Here is a 19,158-nt window from a genome sequence, read left to right on the forward strand (position 1 = left end):
CAGAGTGTGATTTGCAGCACATCGGTATCCCATTGAATGCCACCTAGCTTGCACATCATTCAGATTTATATAGTGCTAAAAATATTTTTTTTTTTTGTTATTATTACCATTTTCTGAATTACATTTAAGTATAAATTGTAGAAATTGTATATAACATAATACAGTTCAATATAACAGAAATGAAATTATAAAACTTGTCACTCATATCAGTTTTGGTTCTATTTAAAAACAAAATTCTATTTCTTGTCATTGTCTTCATAATGTGATATTACAATTTCCGTATCTGCAGTTTCTCCTTGGATGTCATGGGACCTGGAATGTCAGATCTCAACTCATTCTTTACTATCCTGCCCCAGAAAGGCACTCTTAGCTCCAGTGACCGGGCCACTCAGGTTCAGATTCTCTTCCAATCCAAGAAGGAGGTGCAAATTGCTGATAAACCTATTTTACGTTGCCAGGTGAGGTTTATCTATAATAATACCAATATACTGGTAATCAGTCCTTTACTAAAAATGCATTAGGGACTAACCTGTGGGCTGGGCTCAGGATTGTGGAATCTGTCAGATGCATGAGGGGTTCCTGTAAGTTGCCATAGACAGCCACTATTTATTGGACCTGCGGGGGCTGTTTGGGCCTCTGTATAGTTGAAACACTAGGGCACTTTACACACTTGGAAGTAAAACGAATTACATTTTGAACAAATATTATCGTGATAAAACATAAAAACTGTACTCCCATTACTTTTAGAAACAAATCTGCACACATTTGCATAATCTTAGAGGCATATTTGTCAATCTTTGAGTTTGCATTTTTCCAAAAGTCGAGAAAAAAGTGGGCAATATACTTAAGAATATTTTTAAAAACTTGAATACTTTATTAAAGGAAGTAAAGTGACAATTTGTATAAAAAGACTCTGCAAGTGAAAGCTGCTGAGGTTTTATTTGTGTTTGACTTTATTCTGCAACAAAATGCAACTGACTTTTCTGTTGATTTTTTTTTTCTAATTTGCTAATGCCTGAAAATAAAAAGAAACTGGCAGTGAAAATGAGTTTTGTCACGATTTTTAACTTTTTTTTTCTGTTGAACTTGAAAATTTAAAAATCTGCCTGCCCACTTAGGGCATTTAAGCACCAATTAGACTTGCTCACAGACATGCAGTCTGCCCCCAGTTGCTTGATTTGAGGGCTATAAATTAGTGAAGTCCATTACATGCCCTAAATGTCTTAGAAAGATTAAAGACACATTTATATGTGTCTTTAAGAGAATCCAGGGAGGCTGTTATGTAGCAGGCAGGGTAAGTTTCTCAGACGGAATGGGGAGCACGAGCTTGGTAATAGAAAGATTCCACCTGCAACTTTGATATTATCTTCTGCTGTTTGCAAAGCAACAAAAATGCTGGTTTCTAGCCTTCCTGCCTAAAATGTTATGTTGGAAGTAGCAATAAACTGTTCCCATGGCTGACAAAGACTCAGTGACATGCCCCAGTTTCAGGCAACTTTTGCTCCTTTTTCTGCAACTGAATAATTACCCTGTGCTACATCCCAACAGTACTTGTTCTGGCTTCAGGGACTCTTGGTAAACCTTTTAAATTTCTTTTCTACTGGAAATCTGTGCATTTATGGGACACAATTTAATACAACATTTGCATTTACAACCACACATAAAGAACTAGAAGCTTCAACTGCAGAGAGTGATTTTTTTTATTATTTTTTTTACCAAAAATGTCCTTTTAAGGTGAAGGATTTAGCATAAAATAGATGGGTGACAGATCTATTCATACAGTTTACCAGTTATTTCCCATGAAAATTTGCAATGTATATAAATTACCCCAATGTTTCGCTTTGGCCTTGATTGTGCTCCAGTAAAATGCTCAGAAGGGTCTCGGGTCACTGTCACTTTTGATGTTGTTCCCAGCAGCCACAAAGAAGGTGCTTATTTTTAAACTACTGGCATGGAGACATACTTTTAAAGGGGTTGTTCACCTTTGAATCAACTTTTAATATGATTTAGAGAGTGCTATTCTGAGACAATTTGGAACTGGATTTGATTTTTTTATGATTTGTTTTTTGAGTTATCTAGCTTTTTATTTTTTATAGCTCTCCAGATTGCAGTTTCAGCAATCTGGTTGCAAGGGTCCAAAATACCCTAGCAACCACGCATTGATTTGAATGAGAGACTGGAATACCAATAGGAGAATGTCTGAATAGAAAGATGAACAATAAAATGTAGCAATAACTATCTAAATGTGTACCCTTATAGAGCATTTATTTTTTAGATGGGGTCTTAGACCCCCATTTGAAAGCTGGAAAGAGGAAGAAGGCAAATCATTTAAAAACAATTTTAAAATTGCTTAGAATTAGCCATTCTATAATATACTACAAATTTACTTAAAGGTGAACCACCCCTAATAGGTGTGTTCATTTGTTTGTGACTGCAGTTGTAAATGCCAGCTTCCCGGGGGTTTGCACTCCACATGGATTTGAATGTATCTCATTGGGGGATACCTTGTCAAGACCTTGTCTACTTAATGCTGTTTCCACAGTTGACGGTGTAAAACACTCAATCCATTACAGTGTTTTATTTACGGGGGCTTGCACTCCACATAGATTTAAATGTATCTCATTGGGGGATACCTTGTCTAGACCTTGTCTACTTAATGCTGTTTCCACAGTTGACGGTGTAAAACACTCAATCCATTACAGTGTTTTATTTTATTTCCCTTAGAATATATAAGCGATACAGATGTTCTTCTGCTTTAGCACTTAGGTCACATAATGAACAAAAAAATGTTTTTAGCTTTTTAATTGACCCACCACTCTGGATTGTTTTACAGTACCACCCTGCTTATATTGTATAGTTCTGTCAGTTATGAAACATAGAGATCTCCTCCTTTGCAGAATGTAAAGATTAATATGATGCAGTTAATATCAAAGAAGCCATTTTACTGTACTTTTTGGGTAACAATATCTTTCCTGCATTCTTGTAGATTATTGAACCAAGTCTGGGAGAGGGCGGTGAGACAATAGCAAGTATTCCGATACGTTTGTCTGTGCAATCAGTTTTTGCAAAGTACCGGCTTTCTCCATCTTCGGATATTAATTTTGGTGCTATGGTATTAGGAACTCGCAAGCAAAGTTCTTTTACATTGGAGAACTGCGGCAGTTTGGAATTTCGCTACATGATCAGCAAGATGATTAGGGAAGTGATAATCCAACCACTAAAGAGAGGGTGAGGAAATCTCACAAGTATCTGTGCCTATATAATGAGTGGTTTACTTGCTAAATTCACAATTATTTCACTGCTTTTTCTGCTGACAGGAAAATGTCCAGTACGTCTGTACCTTTTGTTCATATGAATCGATACTGCCTTCACCACTGGTGACAGTTTTTTTTCTACTTGAACACGCAGATGCATAAACTATTTGCTTATTTCTGTTTCACATATTGTGTAACCTCAAGTACATTTAAAAAAACACATAAATAAGGTCTCGTATTGTTAGGTACTGCTCTAGTAAACTGTCTCCAGTCTAGTTAGTATTTTTGATCATTTTGTTTTCCTGTTGCTGTCTTCCTTCTAGACCAGGCCCAAGTACGAAGAGAGTTCGATCCCGGGAGGGTTCTGGATCCAGCAGATCTCTTGCTCTGAACAAAAGCAAACGTGCTGATTCACAGACGAAGGAAGTCAATTTTGCTGGCCAGGCATGTTCCTTTATAGTGCTAGATTTAGGGGCAGATTCACTAACTTCGCGTGAAGGATTCAAAGTAAAAAAACTTTGAATTTCGAAGGTTTTTTTGGGCTACTTCGACCTTCGACTACGACTTCGAATCGAAGGATTCGAAGTAAAAATCGTTCGACTATTCGATAGTCGAAGTACTGTCTCTTTAAAAAAAACTTCGACCCCCTAGTTAGCCATCTAAAAGCTACCGAAGTCAATGTTAGCCTATGGGGAAGGTCCCCATAAGCTTGCCTAACTTTTTTTGATCGAAGGATATTCCTTCGATCGTTGGATTTAAATCCTTCGAATCGTTCGATTCGAAGGATTTAATCGTTCGATCGAAGGAATAATCCTTTGATCGTACTATCTGCCCTAAATCCTTCGCCTTCGATATTCGAAGTCGAAGGATTTCAATTCCCAGTCGAATATCGAGGGTTAATTAACCCTGGATATTCGACCCTTAGTGAATCAGCCCCTTAATATGCATGACATTGTAATAGATTACAATTTACAATGAATGCAAAGAAGAACAATTGATAACTTGAAGCTATTGTTTTCATACTGTTTATACTGTTTTTCCTGTGCCCTATATAAAAGGGAAGGTTCATAATATCTTTTGAAATATTATTATTCCATAAAAAATGTAACAATAGATTCCTTCACGTCCTACTTCGTGTGAATTAAGGACGCAATGAACCAAATACTTGGATTCAGCAAATTTGAGTAAAATAAAATAACATTCCATAATTTGTCAATAAAAATGCATCTATTTATAATGCTCAGTGCTTTAAAGTTGCATGATAGCATAGATCTGGAATTTGTTAGGCAGAAGACTTAGTTGCAGATGTATTAAGGGTTGAATATCGAGGGTTAATTAACCCTTGATATTCGACTGGCGAATTAAAATCGCGCAATTTGTTCGATCGAACGATTGAAGGAATAATCGTTCAATCGAACGATTAAATCCTATGAAACGAATGATTCGAAGGATTTTAATCCATCGATCGAAGGATTATCCTTCGATCAGAAAAAACTTGGAAAGCCTATGGGGACCTTCCCCATAGGCTAACATGGACTTAAGTAGCTTTTAGGTGGCGAACTAGGGGGTCGAGGTTTTTTCTTAAAGAGACAGTACTTCGACTATCGAATGGTCGAATAGTCGAACTATTTTTAGTAAAATTCGAATGATTTTTTAGTCGAAATTCAAAGTTTTTTTTCCTCTATTCCTTCACTCGAACTTAGTGAATGGGCCCCTAATTATTTGTTTAAATATGATTCCTACATAGAGTGCTGTGATTCAGTTGAATCCTAAGTCAGATACTAGATTTTTTACTTCCCTAGTGTGAACTGAAAGCTTTGAGAGGCCCAGCCCATACAGTCCCTCTTCATCCATTTTCCGAGCAAATTTGTCGAAATGCAGAAATTCCATGCAAATCCATGTCTGCCGAAAAAATTAGCTCATCACTATTTAATAGATAGCAGCAAGCAGCAAAGTTAACATAGCAAAAGGGACTGGTAAGGGGGGACTACCATATAGCTGATCCTGTGACCACATGAAAGAGACTGGAACATGGGGTCTGCTGTATGGTATAACTGTTATACATACACACACACCTGCTATTTGCTGCTTCTAATATTTTACTGTGAAATGGTAAGTGTTAAAGTGGTGATAGTATATGATATATGATTTTCTATCCCTGCTATCCCTTAGGCACGCTTGTCATTGGGCATGTTCACGGTATCTCCTGGCTTCGGAACAGTTCAACCAGGAGGCCATGTGACAGTCAATATTGAATGCTTTGCTGACCAGCTAGGCAAAAGTGAAGAGTTCCTGGCAATTGATATTTCTGATAGACACCCTGAAGATCATTCTAATGGAATACCATTCCGACTTGTGACTGAATCTTGCACCCCTGGTAATCCTGATTTCTATCCAACAACAAAAAAATAGTAGAGTGCTTTATATGTTTCCTTTTGAACAACTGGATTATCTCTTCCGTAAGGCAGGTTCACAGATCTCTCCAGAATATTACTTAACATGCAAACACATAGTTGAAAGCTTTCTGTAAAATGCCTCATTACTTCTAATAGCTACAGTGATATTACATGATACATAGAGTTACAATTATAACAAGATGTATGAAGTGACGGGAATCTCATTGCTTTAAATGCAAAACGTTTGGGGTCCTGGTTCTGCTTGCTGTGCCTAAGCATGTTACTTATCACTTCCAGGTATAGGTATGGAATCCCTTATCCAGAAACCCATTATTTAGAAATCTATGATAAATCTCCAGGCATTTTAGTATTCATACTTATAATAATACACTGCCCCATAATTTTCTTTTTGTGTTTCACATTTTGTATAATATTTTTTTGAGTATTTATAATCATACTTCTGTCCAGAGCGTCCATCTTCAAAGAGCCCTTGGCTTAAAAAGTCTAGTGCTGACTGTTATGCATATACAAAGGGGTTTCTTTATATTAATTAAACAACTGCCAAATCTTTAAATCCTCTATTCAAATAATTTGGTGCATTTCTCTACAAATACTTATGCCTGGTCTGTAAATATGCATGCTATTAAACTGTCAGATGTTGCATAATACTGATCCATTTTTCAAAAGAAAATATGTATACAGTGTGCTTTTTTTTATATAACTCATGTTCAGAGTGCAGTGAAGTAATGCATATTTCAATGGTTATGTCAATTCAGGCTTTATGACAGATGACTTTGCCAGTATCTTTGAAGAACACCGCATTTTGGGGGATGCAAGGACTCTACAGTACCTCCCTGCTTTACAGGCTGGTGGCATTTACTTGCAGGAAGAAAACCGCTTTTTGTTTTGGAATGTTCTTGTTGGACAGACATCTACTGCTCGTTTCAAGATCCAGAATACTGGCAAGGTTCCATGTGATGTGGTGTTGTCTGTGAAGCCCATTTCTTCTAAGGTATCGTAGTACGAAACTGTGTTTCTCCCCCTGTTGGTACATTACCAGATTTATAAGCACCAGATTATGCAACTTCGTTATCAGCTCATGAATTCTTCACATTCATTTAATATAAATCCATGTGTTTATAATTTAGCTATTATAAATCACCAATTAGAAAATGGTTTTGTTTTTTTCCCTGAGCGCCTCCTATAAACATGGTAATAATGAAGAGAGATAATTAGCTCTCTATGAACAGTCCCTAAGCTTCAGCCTTTGTTAGGCTTTGAGATAAGGAGCTCTTATTATACATTATGGGGCAGATTTACTATGGGTCGAATATCGAGGGTTAATTAACCCTCGATATTCGACTAGGAACTAAAATCGTTCGACTTCGAATATCGAAGTCGAACGATTTAGCGCAAATCCTGCGATCGAAGGATTATTCGTTCGATCGAACGATTAAATCCTTCGAATCGAACGATTCGAAGGATTTTAATACAACGATCGAACGAATATCCTTCGATCAAAAAATCACAGGCAAGCCTATGGGGACCTTCCCCATAGGCTAACATTGACTTCGGTAGCTTTTAGCTGCCGAAGTAGGGGGTCGAAGTTTTTCTTAAAGAGACAGTACTTCGACTATCGAATGGTCGAATGGTCGAATAGTCGAACGATTTTTAGTTCGAATCGTTCGATTCGAAGTCGAAGTAGTAGTCGAAGGTCGAAGTAGCCCATTCGATGGTCGAAGTAGCCAAAAAAAACACTTCGAAATTCAAAGTTTTTTTAATTCGAATCCTTCACTCGAGCTTTGTAAATCTGCCCCTATATGTCCACTGGAAATTTCTTTCGTCAGCTTCTCCTCCACTGGGAAGAAACAGGAAGTGGTTTATTTTGTAGCAGGAAGTTATAAAGTGAATTTGGTTTTGTTTTCTTGTTCAGTGCAAGAAATAGAAAAAAACCGACATACTTTTTTCCTATGGTTTTATTTAAAAAAGATTTTTCTGCACAAGCTCTAAATGGTCAACGCATGTTGAAAAATGCTATGTGGTGTTGTCCCTTTAAAAGTACAGTAAACCCTAATTTGAACAATTTATTGCATTATATTGGTGTTTTAATCAATGATATTGATCTATCTCCTCTGATTTGTTTTCTGCTTTGGAATGTATCCATATGTAGATTAAATAATTTTACTTTTTTCTCCTAACGTATATAAATTAACCTGATTTAAATGAACTGGTTTATTCCATCTTCTACAGACAGCAGCTCGGATTAATGATATCTTCGAAGTGAACCCACCACGCATGAACATCCCAAGCCATAGCCACTGCTATGCTATTATGACATTTACACCACAAAGCATGCAGACATATCAGTGTATCTTTGAGGCTTCTTTGGAAGGCACTGGAAGGTAAAATGAAGACAGTGTTATCTTAAAAAGCAGAACTACAATCAATTGGGATGAGCAAATTTTTTCACCAGGCATAGGTTTGCAGTGACAAAAAAGTCCACAAGTTGAAATTGTCGCAGGAACAAAAAAGTTGCCATAAGAAAAAACACCCATTGACAAAGACAAAAAGTTGCCATGACAAATAAGTCGTCACCAAAAATGCCCACTGACTTTAATGCATTTAGAGTGAGAAAAAAAAGTTTCACAAATGTTTCGGCAAGCAAAACAGTACAGATTCGCTCATCACTAGATTTAACTTTCCTTACAAGAAATTCAAGGGACACTGTAAATTAGAGCCAAACAAAGACAGAAATAATAGCAGCACTGGTTTGGTGTCTAGTTTTTTTAATTCCATGTGCATACCTATGCGCTTTCTAATTAGCTGACCTTGAGGTGTTCCTTTAATATTAGAACTTTGAAAAAGAAGCACTTTCCAAATATATGTAGCAAAAATCCTTTTAATTTTATGAATAAGCATTCATCTTTATAGTTTCTGCCTCTTGAGAAGGGGCTGCCAACCCCCTACTCCACCATGTAACCTCAGAGCTTGACAGCAGGCAAGATTCTACAAGAAGGACAACATGGCTTTGAGCATTACTGCATGCATCTGGTCCCTACATCACTGTCAAGAGCCAATAAGATCATTGTTGTGCAAGTCAATGAGTGTGTGCCTGTCATATGCAGTAGCACATAATACCACGCTATCATTACTGAATATTCATAGCAGTTATGATTTTTTTCCACAAATCTCAAAAAATTTGTAGTTTTCCCGTATTTCTAAAAAGCTCTAAAAATTTGAAATTTACTATGTGAAAAAAACACAAAAACCTTTAATACCAAACTTCGCCAAGTAAATCTGTCGAGGTGCTTTAGAAGTCAACGGGGGATCTTATTGGACTGCTTTAAATCAAATCAGATTTTAGAGGTCATCACATTTTTTTTTAGCTAGAAATTGTCTGAAAAATTAACAATTTCCAAGGTATTTGTACTCTTAAAAGCATTGTTCAGCTCTTTTTTTCGTTCACAGTTTTTATATTTGGTTCTTTTATTTAATTTAATGTCTAGTGATGAGCAATTTTCCCCCCAGGTTTCGCAGTGAAAAAGATGCCCATAGACTCCAATGGCTGATAAAAAAACATTGTGCTTTCAAAAATTGTTGCCCATAGACTTCACTGCATTTGGCCATTTTCACAAATTTTCGGCGAGGTGATACAGGACAGATTCACTTATCACTATCAGTGACAATTGGGGTTTTAGAGTTTAGTCGTGGATTCAAAAACCTCTAAAACCACTAAAATTTGACCTTTAATACATAAGCCTCCAAAACTCCACTTACCAAGGCCAGACCCAAGCTCACTTCCCTTCCTCGTTGGGCCCTTTGCCTCTTCCTTCCATTATACAAACCCTGCCCCCTTCCCTGCTTTGTCCTTTGCCACTCCCGCTTCCATCACCAGTCCTGCTGGTCCCACGGAAGCAGTAACAGCAGTGCAATTTTTTCAACCACATCCCCCTTAAGTTGTGCCCTAGGCAGTTCCAAACCAATTAAAATACGTGCCATTGACAAACTGGCCTCACATCATAAAATCTAAAGATTCTAGATAAGCCCTCAATGTTTTTTTTTGCTCAGGACATAAGGGTTTCCTTTACAATGTTTTACTAAAGAATGGTAAGATTACCAATTTTATGTAGTAGTAATTACCATGAATCTTTGTTAAAGCAGCTTAGAGGTGCAGATGCAAATTATGGCAATTAATTAATAGAAGGACTGCCCAACTATGTTTTATCTTTGCAGTCCATACCATATGGCCCTACAAGCTACGTTCTAGAATAATGCTCAGTCTTGAATTGTTCATTGACTGTTCTTGTTTTATAGCTGTGTGTGCTGATACTCTAATTTTATTTTTTTTAGCGCGCTCTCTAAGAACAGGAATTTGTCTTTTGATATTAGTGGAGAGGGAAATCTACCACGTATCACCATTTTACGGCCTGTGCTTCGCAACAAACATGGCAACCCACTTCTACTTTTCCAAAGGCTCCTAACAGGCCAGTTCCAGCAACTTCCTCTTATTCTTAAGAATGATGGGTCTATCCCCACACGGGTGAGACAATGGAAACTTTGCATTCTTTATTAAACCTTTATTATTTATAAGACACATTATAACATAAAACTTTTATGTTATTATTCTCTTCTTAGATATACATTGATGTACCTGGAGAGTCAGGTGTCTTCAGTTTAAAGCCAAAATCCAATACTCACTGCATCTACCCAGCATGGGGTTTGGGTGGGGAGCTGGAGTTACCCTGTACAGGTAATATCAGCAATACCACATTTTTTCTTTATACAATGATTTCTAATTCTGAATAGCAGAACAGCAATCAAAAAGCCTAGTGTGAGATTAGCCACTAAATAGAGGCTCCAAGAGCTTTTCTTCTGTCTGCATATTATTAGCAGGGCCGGAACTAGGGGTAGGGACAAGAGGCACGTGACTAGGGCGCAAAGTTTGGGGGCGCCAGGCACTTACCTTATATGCAGCCTACCCCTAGTCCGGCAAGTGTTACCTTATTGAAAAGTGGGCGCGCTCTGTGAAGTCGAAGTGCTTTGCGCACGACCACGCACGCGCGTCCTCGGTTGCGCACGATTACGCATGCGCGTCCTCGGTTGCGCACGGTTACGCACAATTACGCACGCGCGTCCTCGGTTGCACACGGTTACGCACAATTACGCACGCGCGTCCTCGGTTACGCACGTAAGTCCTAGGTTGCGCGCTGTTGCGCACAGCTGTGGGGGGGGACCAAAGTTGCTCACGGCCAGCTTGGTTGCTTGGGGCAACTGACAGAACACCAAAACACTCATACAAAACACATTCTTTAAATGTTTTGTATGCATAAATGAGAATTAAAGGCATAAACTGTGATTACAGGGGTAAAACTGAGTTTATGTCTGTAGCTTGCCCATTATTATTATATAGGATTTAGTCAATGCTTTTCATTAGTCAATATCTTTTTTAACTTTTAGAACTAGACTACTGAGAAGTGTATTTTATCTGTTGTTAATTCTACCTTTTTTTTTATTATTATTAAGGACACAGACCTCATGCAGCTTCCCTCATCCTGCATCCTGGGGATGTAGCAGAGTTTGATATAACCTTCAGTCCTATTAGTCCTCAACGTTATGAGGCCATTTTACCCATTTCTGTGGTCGACAATCAATATGAACAGAGCTATGTACAGTTGGTTGGTGAGGGCTATCAGGATGATCTGACACTTGATAATATCCATAGTCCTGGAGAAGTTATAGTCCCAGAGGAATTGATTGAAGATGATATTATAGAAGGTAATTTATTATTGAAATGAACCCCTCTTTGTTTTACTAATTTATTGTATTTATAGCTGTACAGTCGTCTTGCCTTTAAATGGATTGTTCACCTTTAAATTAAATTTTAGTATGATGTAAAGAGTGATATTCTGACAATTTGCCATAGGTTTTCATTTTTTATTTATGGTTATTATAGATTTTTATTCAGCAGCTCTCAATTTTGCAATTTCGACAATTCGATTGTGAGGGTCCGAATTACCCTAGCAACTATGCATTAACAGGAATAAAAGACTGGAGTATGAATAGTGGAGGCCCTCAATAGAAAGAGTAATCAGAAGTAGCAATAACTACAGTATATACAAGTATGTGTAGCCTTACTGATCATTTGTTTAAGATGGTGTCAGTGACCCCCATTTGAAAGCTATAAACAGTCAGAAGAAGGCAAATGATTTAAAAACTATAAAAGAAAAATGAATGCCAGTTGAAAAGTTGCTTAGAATTAGCCATTCTATAACATACTAAAAGCTAACATAAAGGTTAACCACGCCTTTAATGGGGTTCATCAGTGCTGGGTTTTCTGGTCAGTATATGTAGAGCCAGGGAAGTAGATGGATAAAAATACCAGTTCAAGTAACCTCTTCTAATTTGCATGCAAAGCAAAAGAAACCTGGTAAGGAAACATTTTAATCTTCGTGGAATACCCTCTTTTGATTTTTAGTTTGTTCTGTACACCTCATGCTTCTTCTTCCATCTCTTTCTTTTTCACTATTGCTTCATTATTTACTTCCTCCCTTTCTTCCTTTTTTTTGGTCCTTCCATTCAGATTCCGCACATGCACCCTAGGGCGTCAATTTATAATGCGGTGTAAAAAGTGAAAACATTACTGATGATGTTTATAGCTAACCAATCAGACTTTTGCTTTTGATTTCTAACTGTTGAAATGTAATTGCTGATGTATTTTGACCCATCTGCCTATTAGGCACCATAATCAACCTTTGCTAAAGCCTTTTTGTTTGAAAGTACTCAGACAACTGTATAATTCGGATTCCGACAAATAAATCATAGTATATTTCTCATTTTTACAATAATGTAAAATGATATATCTTTGTTATCTGGGTGTTACCTTTCAGCTACTCGTACTGATCACATCATTTTTGGAGACTGTCATATTGCTCAGCCTTATCAAGTGACCTTCACCATGACCAATCATAGTAAGATAGATGCAATGAGGTTTCAGTGGCCCTCTGAGGGGCCTCTGCATTTCTCTCCTCAGGTATGATATAATGTGGTATAATATATAATTATTTGCTTTCAATGTGTTTGTTTCATAGTTTATTTTTATTAGCAAACCAAATGTTTAGCAAAAATATATGATAATGTGTCAATGCAAAAATACGATTATGTGTCAATGCAAAAGGTAAAACGATTATATGCATTTGACATATTAAATATTAAAAAAGCTGATTATTACTGTAATTGCTTAAACATAAAATGTATGGTACCTGTATCAGGAAATTATATTGTGCGATTTACATGTTGAGCCTACTTTCAGAGGGTATGAAAGGAAGAACCAAGAAGACTCTTGTGATTAGTTTTAAATTACTTAATACTTTATTAGCTAAGGCTTTTCACAACTCAATGGAAAGATAACTTGTTCCCACTCATTTAATCATTCAGACATTTAGACTAAGGCATCTAAAATAGTTTCCCCCACCAAAGGTTCAGGCTAATAGATCACATACTATGGTTGGGGGAATCTGTAGTTTTTTTAAAAATTGCCTCCTCCAGTGCTAGGACACCGGTAGGAAGTTCCCGGTGCGAGCAGCCATTTTGGGAAACACCAGTGGCGGAACTACCGGGGGAGCAGGGAATTCGAGCGGGCCAGGGCCCGCACCCCTTCAGGACCCCCCCATGTTCGCGCGCCGCTTATTCCTGGCCAGTTCCGGGTGTACGGAGGGGGGTGGGGGGCCCGGCTGCGCGTCCTGCGCCAGGGCCCGCCCACTTCTGGTTACGTTTCTGGGACACACACATGCGCAGAATGGGTGCTGCAACTAACACATTATGTGCTAGACAACTCCTTTCTAGTGTAGGTGTTCTAGCGCTGATGGGGACAATTTTTTATAGAAAACCAACCAGGCTCTATAACAAGTGTGTGAAGAAACTATTTTAGGGTAACAGCTGCGGTTTAAGGCTTCATAATTAACAGATTTTAAGTATCCTAAAAGAAAATTACTTGTCAGATAACGTACAGAAATATTAACAAATTTTACTGTGATTGATACATTGTTTTATGGACCTAAAGCTTTTTTTAACATTGTGTAAAGGTTGGACACATCCACACCGGTTGTTCCAAGGATGTTACATTGACCTTGAAATCAGATGTTGTTCTGACCCTTAGCAAGACACCTATAAAATGCAAAGTGTCACGCATTTCATTTCCACTTCACCTTGATCAAGTGGCAGACTGGGATGACCGAATGAGGACGGTGAAATGGGTGGATTCTGGCAAAAGTCCTGTTGGGCAACAATCTACCAAAAAAAAGGTAATGTTATACTAAACCTTAACAACATAGATTACTTACAAATTGTAACCCTAAGCTTGTCCTTTGTTTGCTTGCCTATGTCCCAGAGGTTCAGGTATCTTTTGCCTTAGTTTACAAGGATCAGTACAGGTAAAATACAGTACAGGAACACTTCCATCTGTGCTAGCCATATACTATAATTTTGTTCTATTTCCCTTTTACGGTTGATAGGGAATTGGGGGAGCACTTTTCCCCCCTGGGGAATTCTACTGGCTGATCTAGAATGTCTGCCCCAGATTATCAAAATGTTTTCTTATTGATTGCCTAATATGTATCTGTAAGTAAAAATATAAGATAACATGTTTGATCAATGTCCTAAATGCAGGGATGATACAGGCTCCCTGTTCTGTGTGTTATGTTCCTGCCTGGTTACTCAAAGATTTTGAAGTGAGATTCTTCAGTACATTAATGAGAAGCTCACTCTTACGAATATTCGCTTCCCAGAACACTGCTTGCTGGGAATAACAGGGGCCATAGAGCTTTAGTCTTATTTCAGGGTGTGCTATTTGCAGTTGCTGTACTGACATATAATGCCAACTTGAAATGACAATGTATAATATTAATAAAACAATTGACAATAACTGTATTGTATATAATACAGTTTCACTTTTAATGTTACTGGCCCGATAATAAAAAAAATATTACTATTGTTGTTTACTTATGTATTAGAAATACTTTCATCTGTCTGCAGGTAATTGAGACAGACCCAGAGCCTGCCCATGTTGAGCTTGATGAGGGCTCCCGTGAGCTTGAACTTTTAGTTACTGCCAAAGTGGACCATGCACAGTTTATGGCTGACTGTGATCAAGTGCAGTTCAAAGACACTCTGCTCTATCAGACACGTGTTTACAAGTAAGAAAAAGCTTATAATTAAGATGGAACTGGAGATCTGGATTGTTTGGAAGTTAACCATATAAATATAATGCAGGTACCTGATGAAGAATATTGGCTCTGTTCAGCTACAGTTCTCCTGGCAGATTCTTATGAACATTCAGGAAAAATCTGCCAGCTTCTCTCCTAGATGTCCAAGCATAGATGGTAAGTTGAGAAAGAGAAAAGAGTCTTTTTTAAACAAATGCAATGCATTTTATTATATTGCCTGCTTAAAAAAACATGTCAAATCTAGGGTCAGAAAGTAATTAGACATAAGCCATAATTATGAAGTGCCACATGTGACATTAGCTCAAGGAAGAGTGATGGATTTAGCAAGTTTGCACAGAAGAAACAAAAAAAAAAAAAAACAACTTTCTAGCACCAGGGGTCACCAGAACATTAGATCATGGTGCTAAATGTATAAACCCACTTAGAATGAAATATGTTAAAAGGGAATATTTTTATATCATTCTATTACTGTAAATTTTTATTTAGATTCACAAAAATCATCAATATTAGTAGTGTCATACACAGGATTCTTCTGTTTCCAGTGAACCATTTCATGATCCTTTTTTGACCCTTTTCAGAGCGTATGTATATGCTTTTAATCAGATTTTTTAAGTTGAACATCATTTTCCATAATTTTGCAGTGGGTAATTAGCTTTTTATGACATGAGAATGTGTTTTCTTACATATTTGCAATGCAATTTATACTATGTGATATACATATGCATTGATATTGACATTGTTGTGTGTGTAAACAAATGTGTTCTGCCACCCACAGAGCCCCTAAGTAGTGCACGGTCTTCCTCTGCCCAAAGTAGGCCAGCCAGTGTTCTTGAGAGTGTGTCTTCATTGATGATCATGGGTGTGGAAATGCCACCATTCTTAGTTCAGCCCAGCAGTGGGACCATCCCAGCTGGTGGAAGTCAAGAGTTTCTTATCAAGTTTTCTCCTTTAGAGGTTGGAGAATTTGATGCACGCCTGACTTGCAGGTGAGGTTTGCAAATATTTTTGTACCTGGGATAGAACCTATAATCCTGTTATAATTAATATAATATATCGTTTTGTAGTTTTAGATATTCCAAAACTGATGCTTAAATGCCTATAGTATTTGCCAGAAATGATAAGAGATTCAACAAGTCTAACATCACTTCTGTAATACTGAAAATGTGTTAATCAAACCAGACTTTATATCAGTGCACTAAAGTAATTTTTTAAACCTAAATGTGCTTTATGTGTAGAAGTGTATAAGGCAAATATTATAAAGACTTAAGGAATGAATTCATATGTTTTAGGCTTAAGTTATCAATCAATAGACACAGTATACGGAAGAGGGGCATTGCAGTGCATAATAGGCTAAGGGGCAGATTTATCAAAATGTAAGATTAGAGCTCATCACAAATAATCTCACTTTCTATTCATTCCTATGGGATCTTTAGAAGTTTATTTATCAAATGGTGGACTCTTCACCAGGCCCTGACTGGCAATCTGTGGGTTCTGGCAAATGCCAGAGGGGCTGCTATAAGGTGCCATAGAAAGTCAGTATTTAGTGGGCTGGTGGGGACTGTTTGGGCCTCTGTGTACCTGAAATGCCAGGGCCTATTTTAATTCTCAGTCCGGACTTGCTCTTCACCCATAACACTTCTAAATACACCAACAGGAATGAAAAGAAAGTGGATGAAATCTTACAATTTGATAAATATACCCCTAAATTTTATTTTTATATATTGAGTATGAAAGTGAAGCAGGTGAAGCAGGTGTAAGCATTCATATAGATTAAATTATAAATATCATTAGTCATTACAGAATGACGTGTTACCAGAATTTCCATTTTTTTGCCTACAGCATTCCCAACCTAGGAATGAATCAGCAAGCTCCTGTTCTTATTGTTAAAGGACGCAGCATCCTGCCATTTTGTCACTTTCAGCTAGAGGATTCTGACTACATCAGCAAAGGAAGACGTAATCCAGAACTACAAGGGCCTCATGGAGCCCCTTCTGGAACCACTCTAGATCCCAAAACTCGTGTCATTGAATTCACCTCTGTAGGCATCAAAACCAAAAACACTAGGTGGGTATACCAAGAATGGGTATACCATTCTTTCATTCAACAATAGTTTCAGAAATCTTCAGTAGAACAAAAGTCATAGGGATTTAGAATGTCTACCTTTCTCCTTCTATAGGAGCTTCAGTATCCTTAATCCCACCAGTAGCCCCTACTCCATCCTGTGGAACTGTGAGGACCTTCAAGATTTTCAAACCTCTCCTGCCTTTCACTGCCTAAATGAACATGGAATTATTCAGCCAGGAAAGAAAATGGAGGTCTGTTCGGAAAGAATGTTTCATAGTTTTCCTCTTAGATACCGATGAAACAATAAATAATTGTATGCTAGCTAATGATACATTTTATTTCAACAGGGCATTCTTTATTCATAACATGGAGGAGGCAACATTTTTAATTTCAAATGCCTTGCCTCCAGTAAGCAAGGCTTTAATCCCTATGATGACTAAGATCATCATAAGTTTTGAATAATTAATATATTTTGGAATATAGAATACATTTAGAACAAGCATATGTAGAGACAAAATGATCTCAGTGACAAGATCTTATTAGTGCTGATTAAAGCATACATTTCATTTTAAAAAGGCTAATAAATTGTGTTGTATTTAAGCCCCCATGGTTATCCACAGTACAACTAAATAATTGTTTCTTTTCTTCTTTGGATGTTTAGGTTAAAGGCTGATAACAGTAGGCGGTTATATGAGATGTTTTACATTATATGCTTTACATTATTTATAGGAAACTAATGTTGTGTGTGAAATATTTTTAGGTTACATTTGAATATGTCTCTCAAGTTCTGGATATCACAGAGTCCTTCTGGTCATTTACCATCCCTGAACAGAACATTTCTGTTCCTTTCTTGCTTGTTGGTAAGGCCAGTGAACCATCCGTGTCCTTGGATAGATCACATCATAACTTCTATTCCATTTTTGTTGGTATGTATTCCCAGGAATATAAAACACACTTGCATATGGATATATGTATACTAAAACAGCTCTCTTTATATGATTTATATGCTTATGTTACTGCCTTAATATTCAATGGTTATGCTCTCCTTTGACAGGTCATGAACTAGAGGAGATAGTATACCTAATAAATAATGAAAATAAGCCATTCTCATATACTTTTCGAGAAAACTCTAGATTTTCTGAAGGATTTAGCCAAAGTTTGTTGGTAAAACCTATGGAAGGAACCATCTCACCATTATCCAGGTATTGTAGAAGTAATACAAGCTCATATAAAGCCATAAAGCTTAGAACTTACTTAAATGTTTACCTAAAAAAATATACATGCACCTATCAGGAAACTGCAGCAATTAAAATACCCAGAATTCTTGGTATACACTTTACATCAGTAGTTGTTTCTAACAGAGCCTAGGGTGGGATGTATATGAAAATTTCAATTAGACCTTGCAAAGTAAATATGATAAAGAGTTATGGCCACATAGCATTTTTGTAGCAGCTTTCCATTGTAGATAATTTTCCATTCATGGGTCATGTATATACCCATACCTATACTAACTATAGAGTTTAGTATCATAATATCCAAGGCTATTGTGATACCAAACTCTATAGTTAGTATAGGTATGGGTATATAGAATTTTAATTAAAAGTAGGGAGGGGTGTGTGTATGGATGATGGGTTTTCATTTGGAGGGGTTGAACTTGATGGACTTTGTCTTTTTTCAACCCAATTTAACTATGTAACTATGTAACTATGTAACTATGTAGCATATGTGATTATCACCTAGGAACAATCGTCACCGCCTTCGTACTGTTCATACTGATCCTGTCAGTAACAAATGAGGACTGCCCATTATTAAAAAGCGATTACAGGTGGTGAAGGGCATTTTGACTACTTCAATTCCCTCATAGGTCTTGTTGCTGGTCAAAATGCTAAATTGTGACATTTATGTTAAAGGTTCCCCTGGAGTGCTTTTTGTCACCTGAGAAGTGTTTGGCTCTGTGCATTTTCGATCACTAAGCACCTGTACTTTACATTACTACAGGCTTGTGAATGATTATCATTCAGAGTTAATGGAAATGATTTAAAGGAATTATTCAGTTTAAAAATAAAAACTGGGTAAATAGGCTGTGCAAAATTAAAAAAAAGGCTTCCAGACATCCATAGTTACATAGTTACATAGTTAAATTGGGTTGAAAAAAGACAAAGTCCATCAAGTTCAACCCCTCCAAATGAAAACCCAGCATCCATACACACACCCTCCCTACTT

At 37.2% G+C, this 19,158-nt stretch overlaps 1 protein-coding gene across 1 annotated transcript in view; it reads left to right on the forward strand.

Moving 5' to 3' along the window:
* The window catches only part of hydin.S (HYDIN, axonemal central pair apparatus protein S homeolog), a 117,237-nt gene that overhangs the window by 80,397 nt on the left and 17,682 nt on the right, over window positions 1-19,158 (forward strand). The window contains exons 55-72 of the mRNA XM_018260632.1: window positions 290-458; window positions 2,987-3,228; window positions 3,578-3,698; window positions 5,427-5,631; window positions 6,427-6,662; window positions 7,901-8,052; window positions 10,001-10,190; window positions 10,286-10,400; window positions 11,174-11,425; window positions 12,538-12,680; window positions 13,732-13,950; window positions 14,681-14,841; window positions 14,918-15,027; window positions 15,647-15,857; window positions 16,711-16,935; window positions 17,048-17,186; window positions 17,696-17,861; window positions 17,990-18,137. Of these exons, the coding sequence (XP_018116121.1) occupies window positions 290-458; window positions 2,987-3,228; window positions 3,578-3,698; window positions 5,427-5,631; window positions 6,427-6,662; window positions 7,901-8,052; window positions 10,001-10,190; window positions 10,286-10,400; window positions 11,174-11,425; window positions 12,538-12,680; window positions 13,732-13,950; window positions 14,681-14,841; window positions 14,918-15,027; window positions 15,647-15,857; window positions 16,711-16,935; window positions 17,048-17,186; window positions 17,696-17,861; window positions 17,990-18,137 (3,204 nt within the window). The remainder of the gene's footprint in view (window positions 1-289; window positions 459-2,986; window positions 3,229-3,577; window positions 3,699-5,426; window positions 5,632-6,426; window positions 6,663-7,900; window positions 8,053-10,000; window positions 10,191-10,285; window positions 10,401-11,173; window positions 11,426-12,537; window positions 12,681-13,731; window positions 13,951-14,680; window positions 14,842-14,917; window positions 15,028-15,646; window positions 15,858-16,710; window positions 16,936-17,047; window positions 17,187-17,695; window positions 17,862-17,989; window positions 18,138-19,158) is intronic.

Source organism: Xenopus laevis, chromosome 4S (assembly GCF_017654675.1).
Source record: "Xenopus laevis strain J_2021 chromosome 4S, Xenopus_laevis_v10.1, whole genome shotgun sequence".
Taxonomy (NCBI): domain Eukaryota; kingdom Metazoa; phylum Chordata; class Amphibia; order Anura; family Pipidae; genus Xenopus; species Xenopus laevis.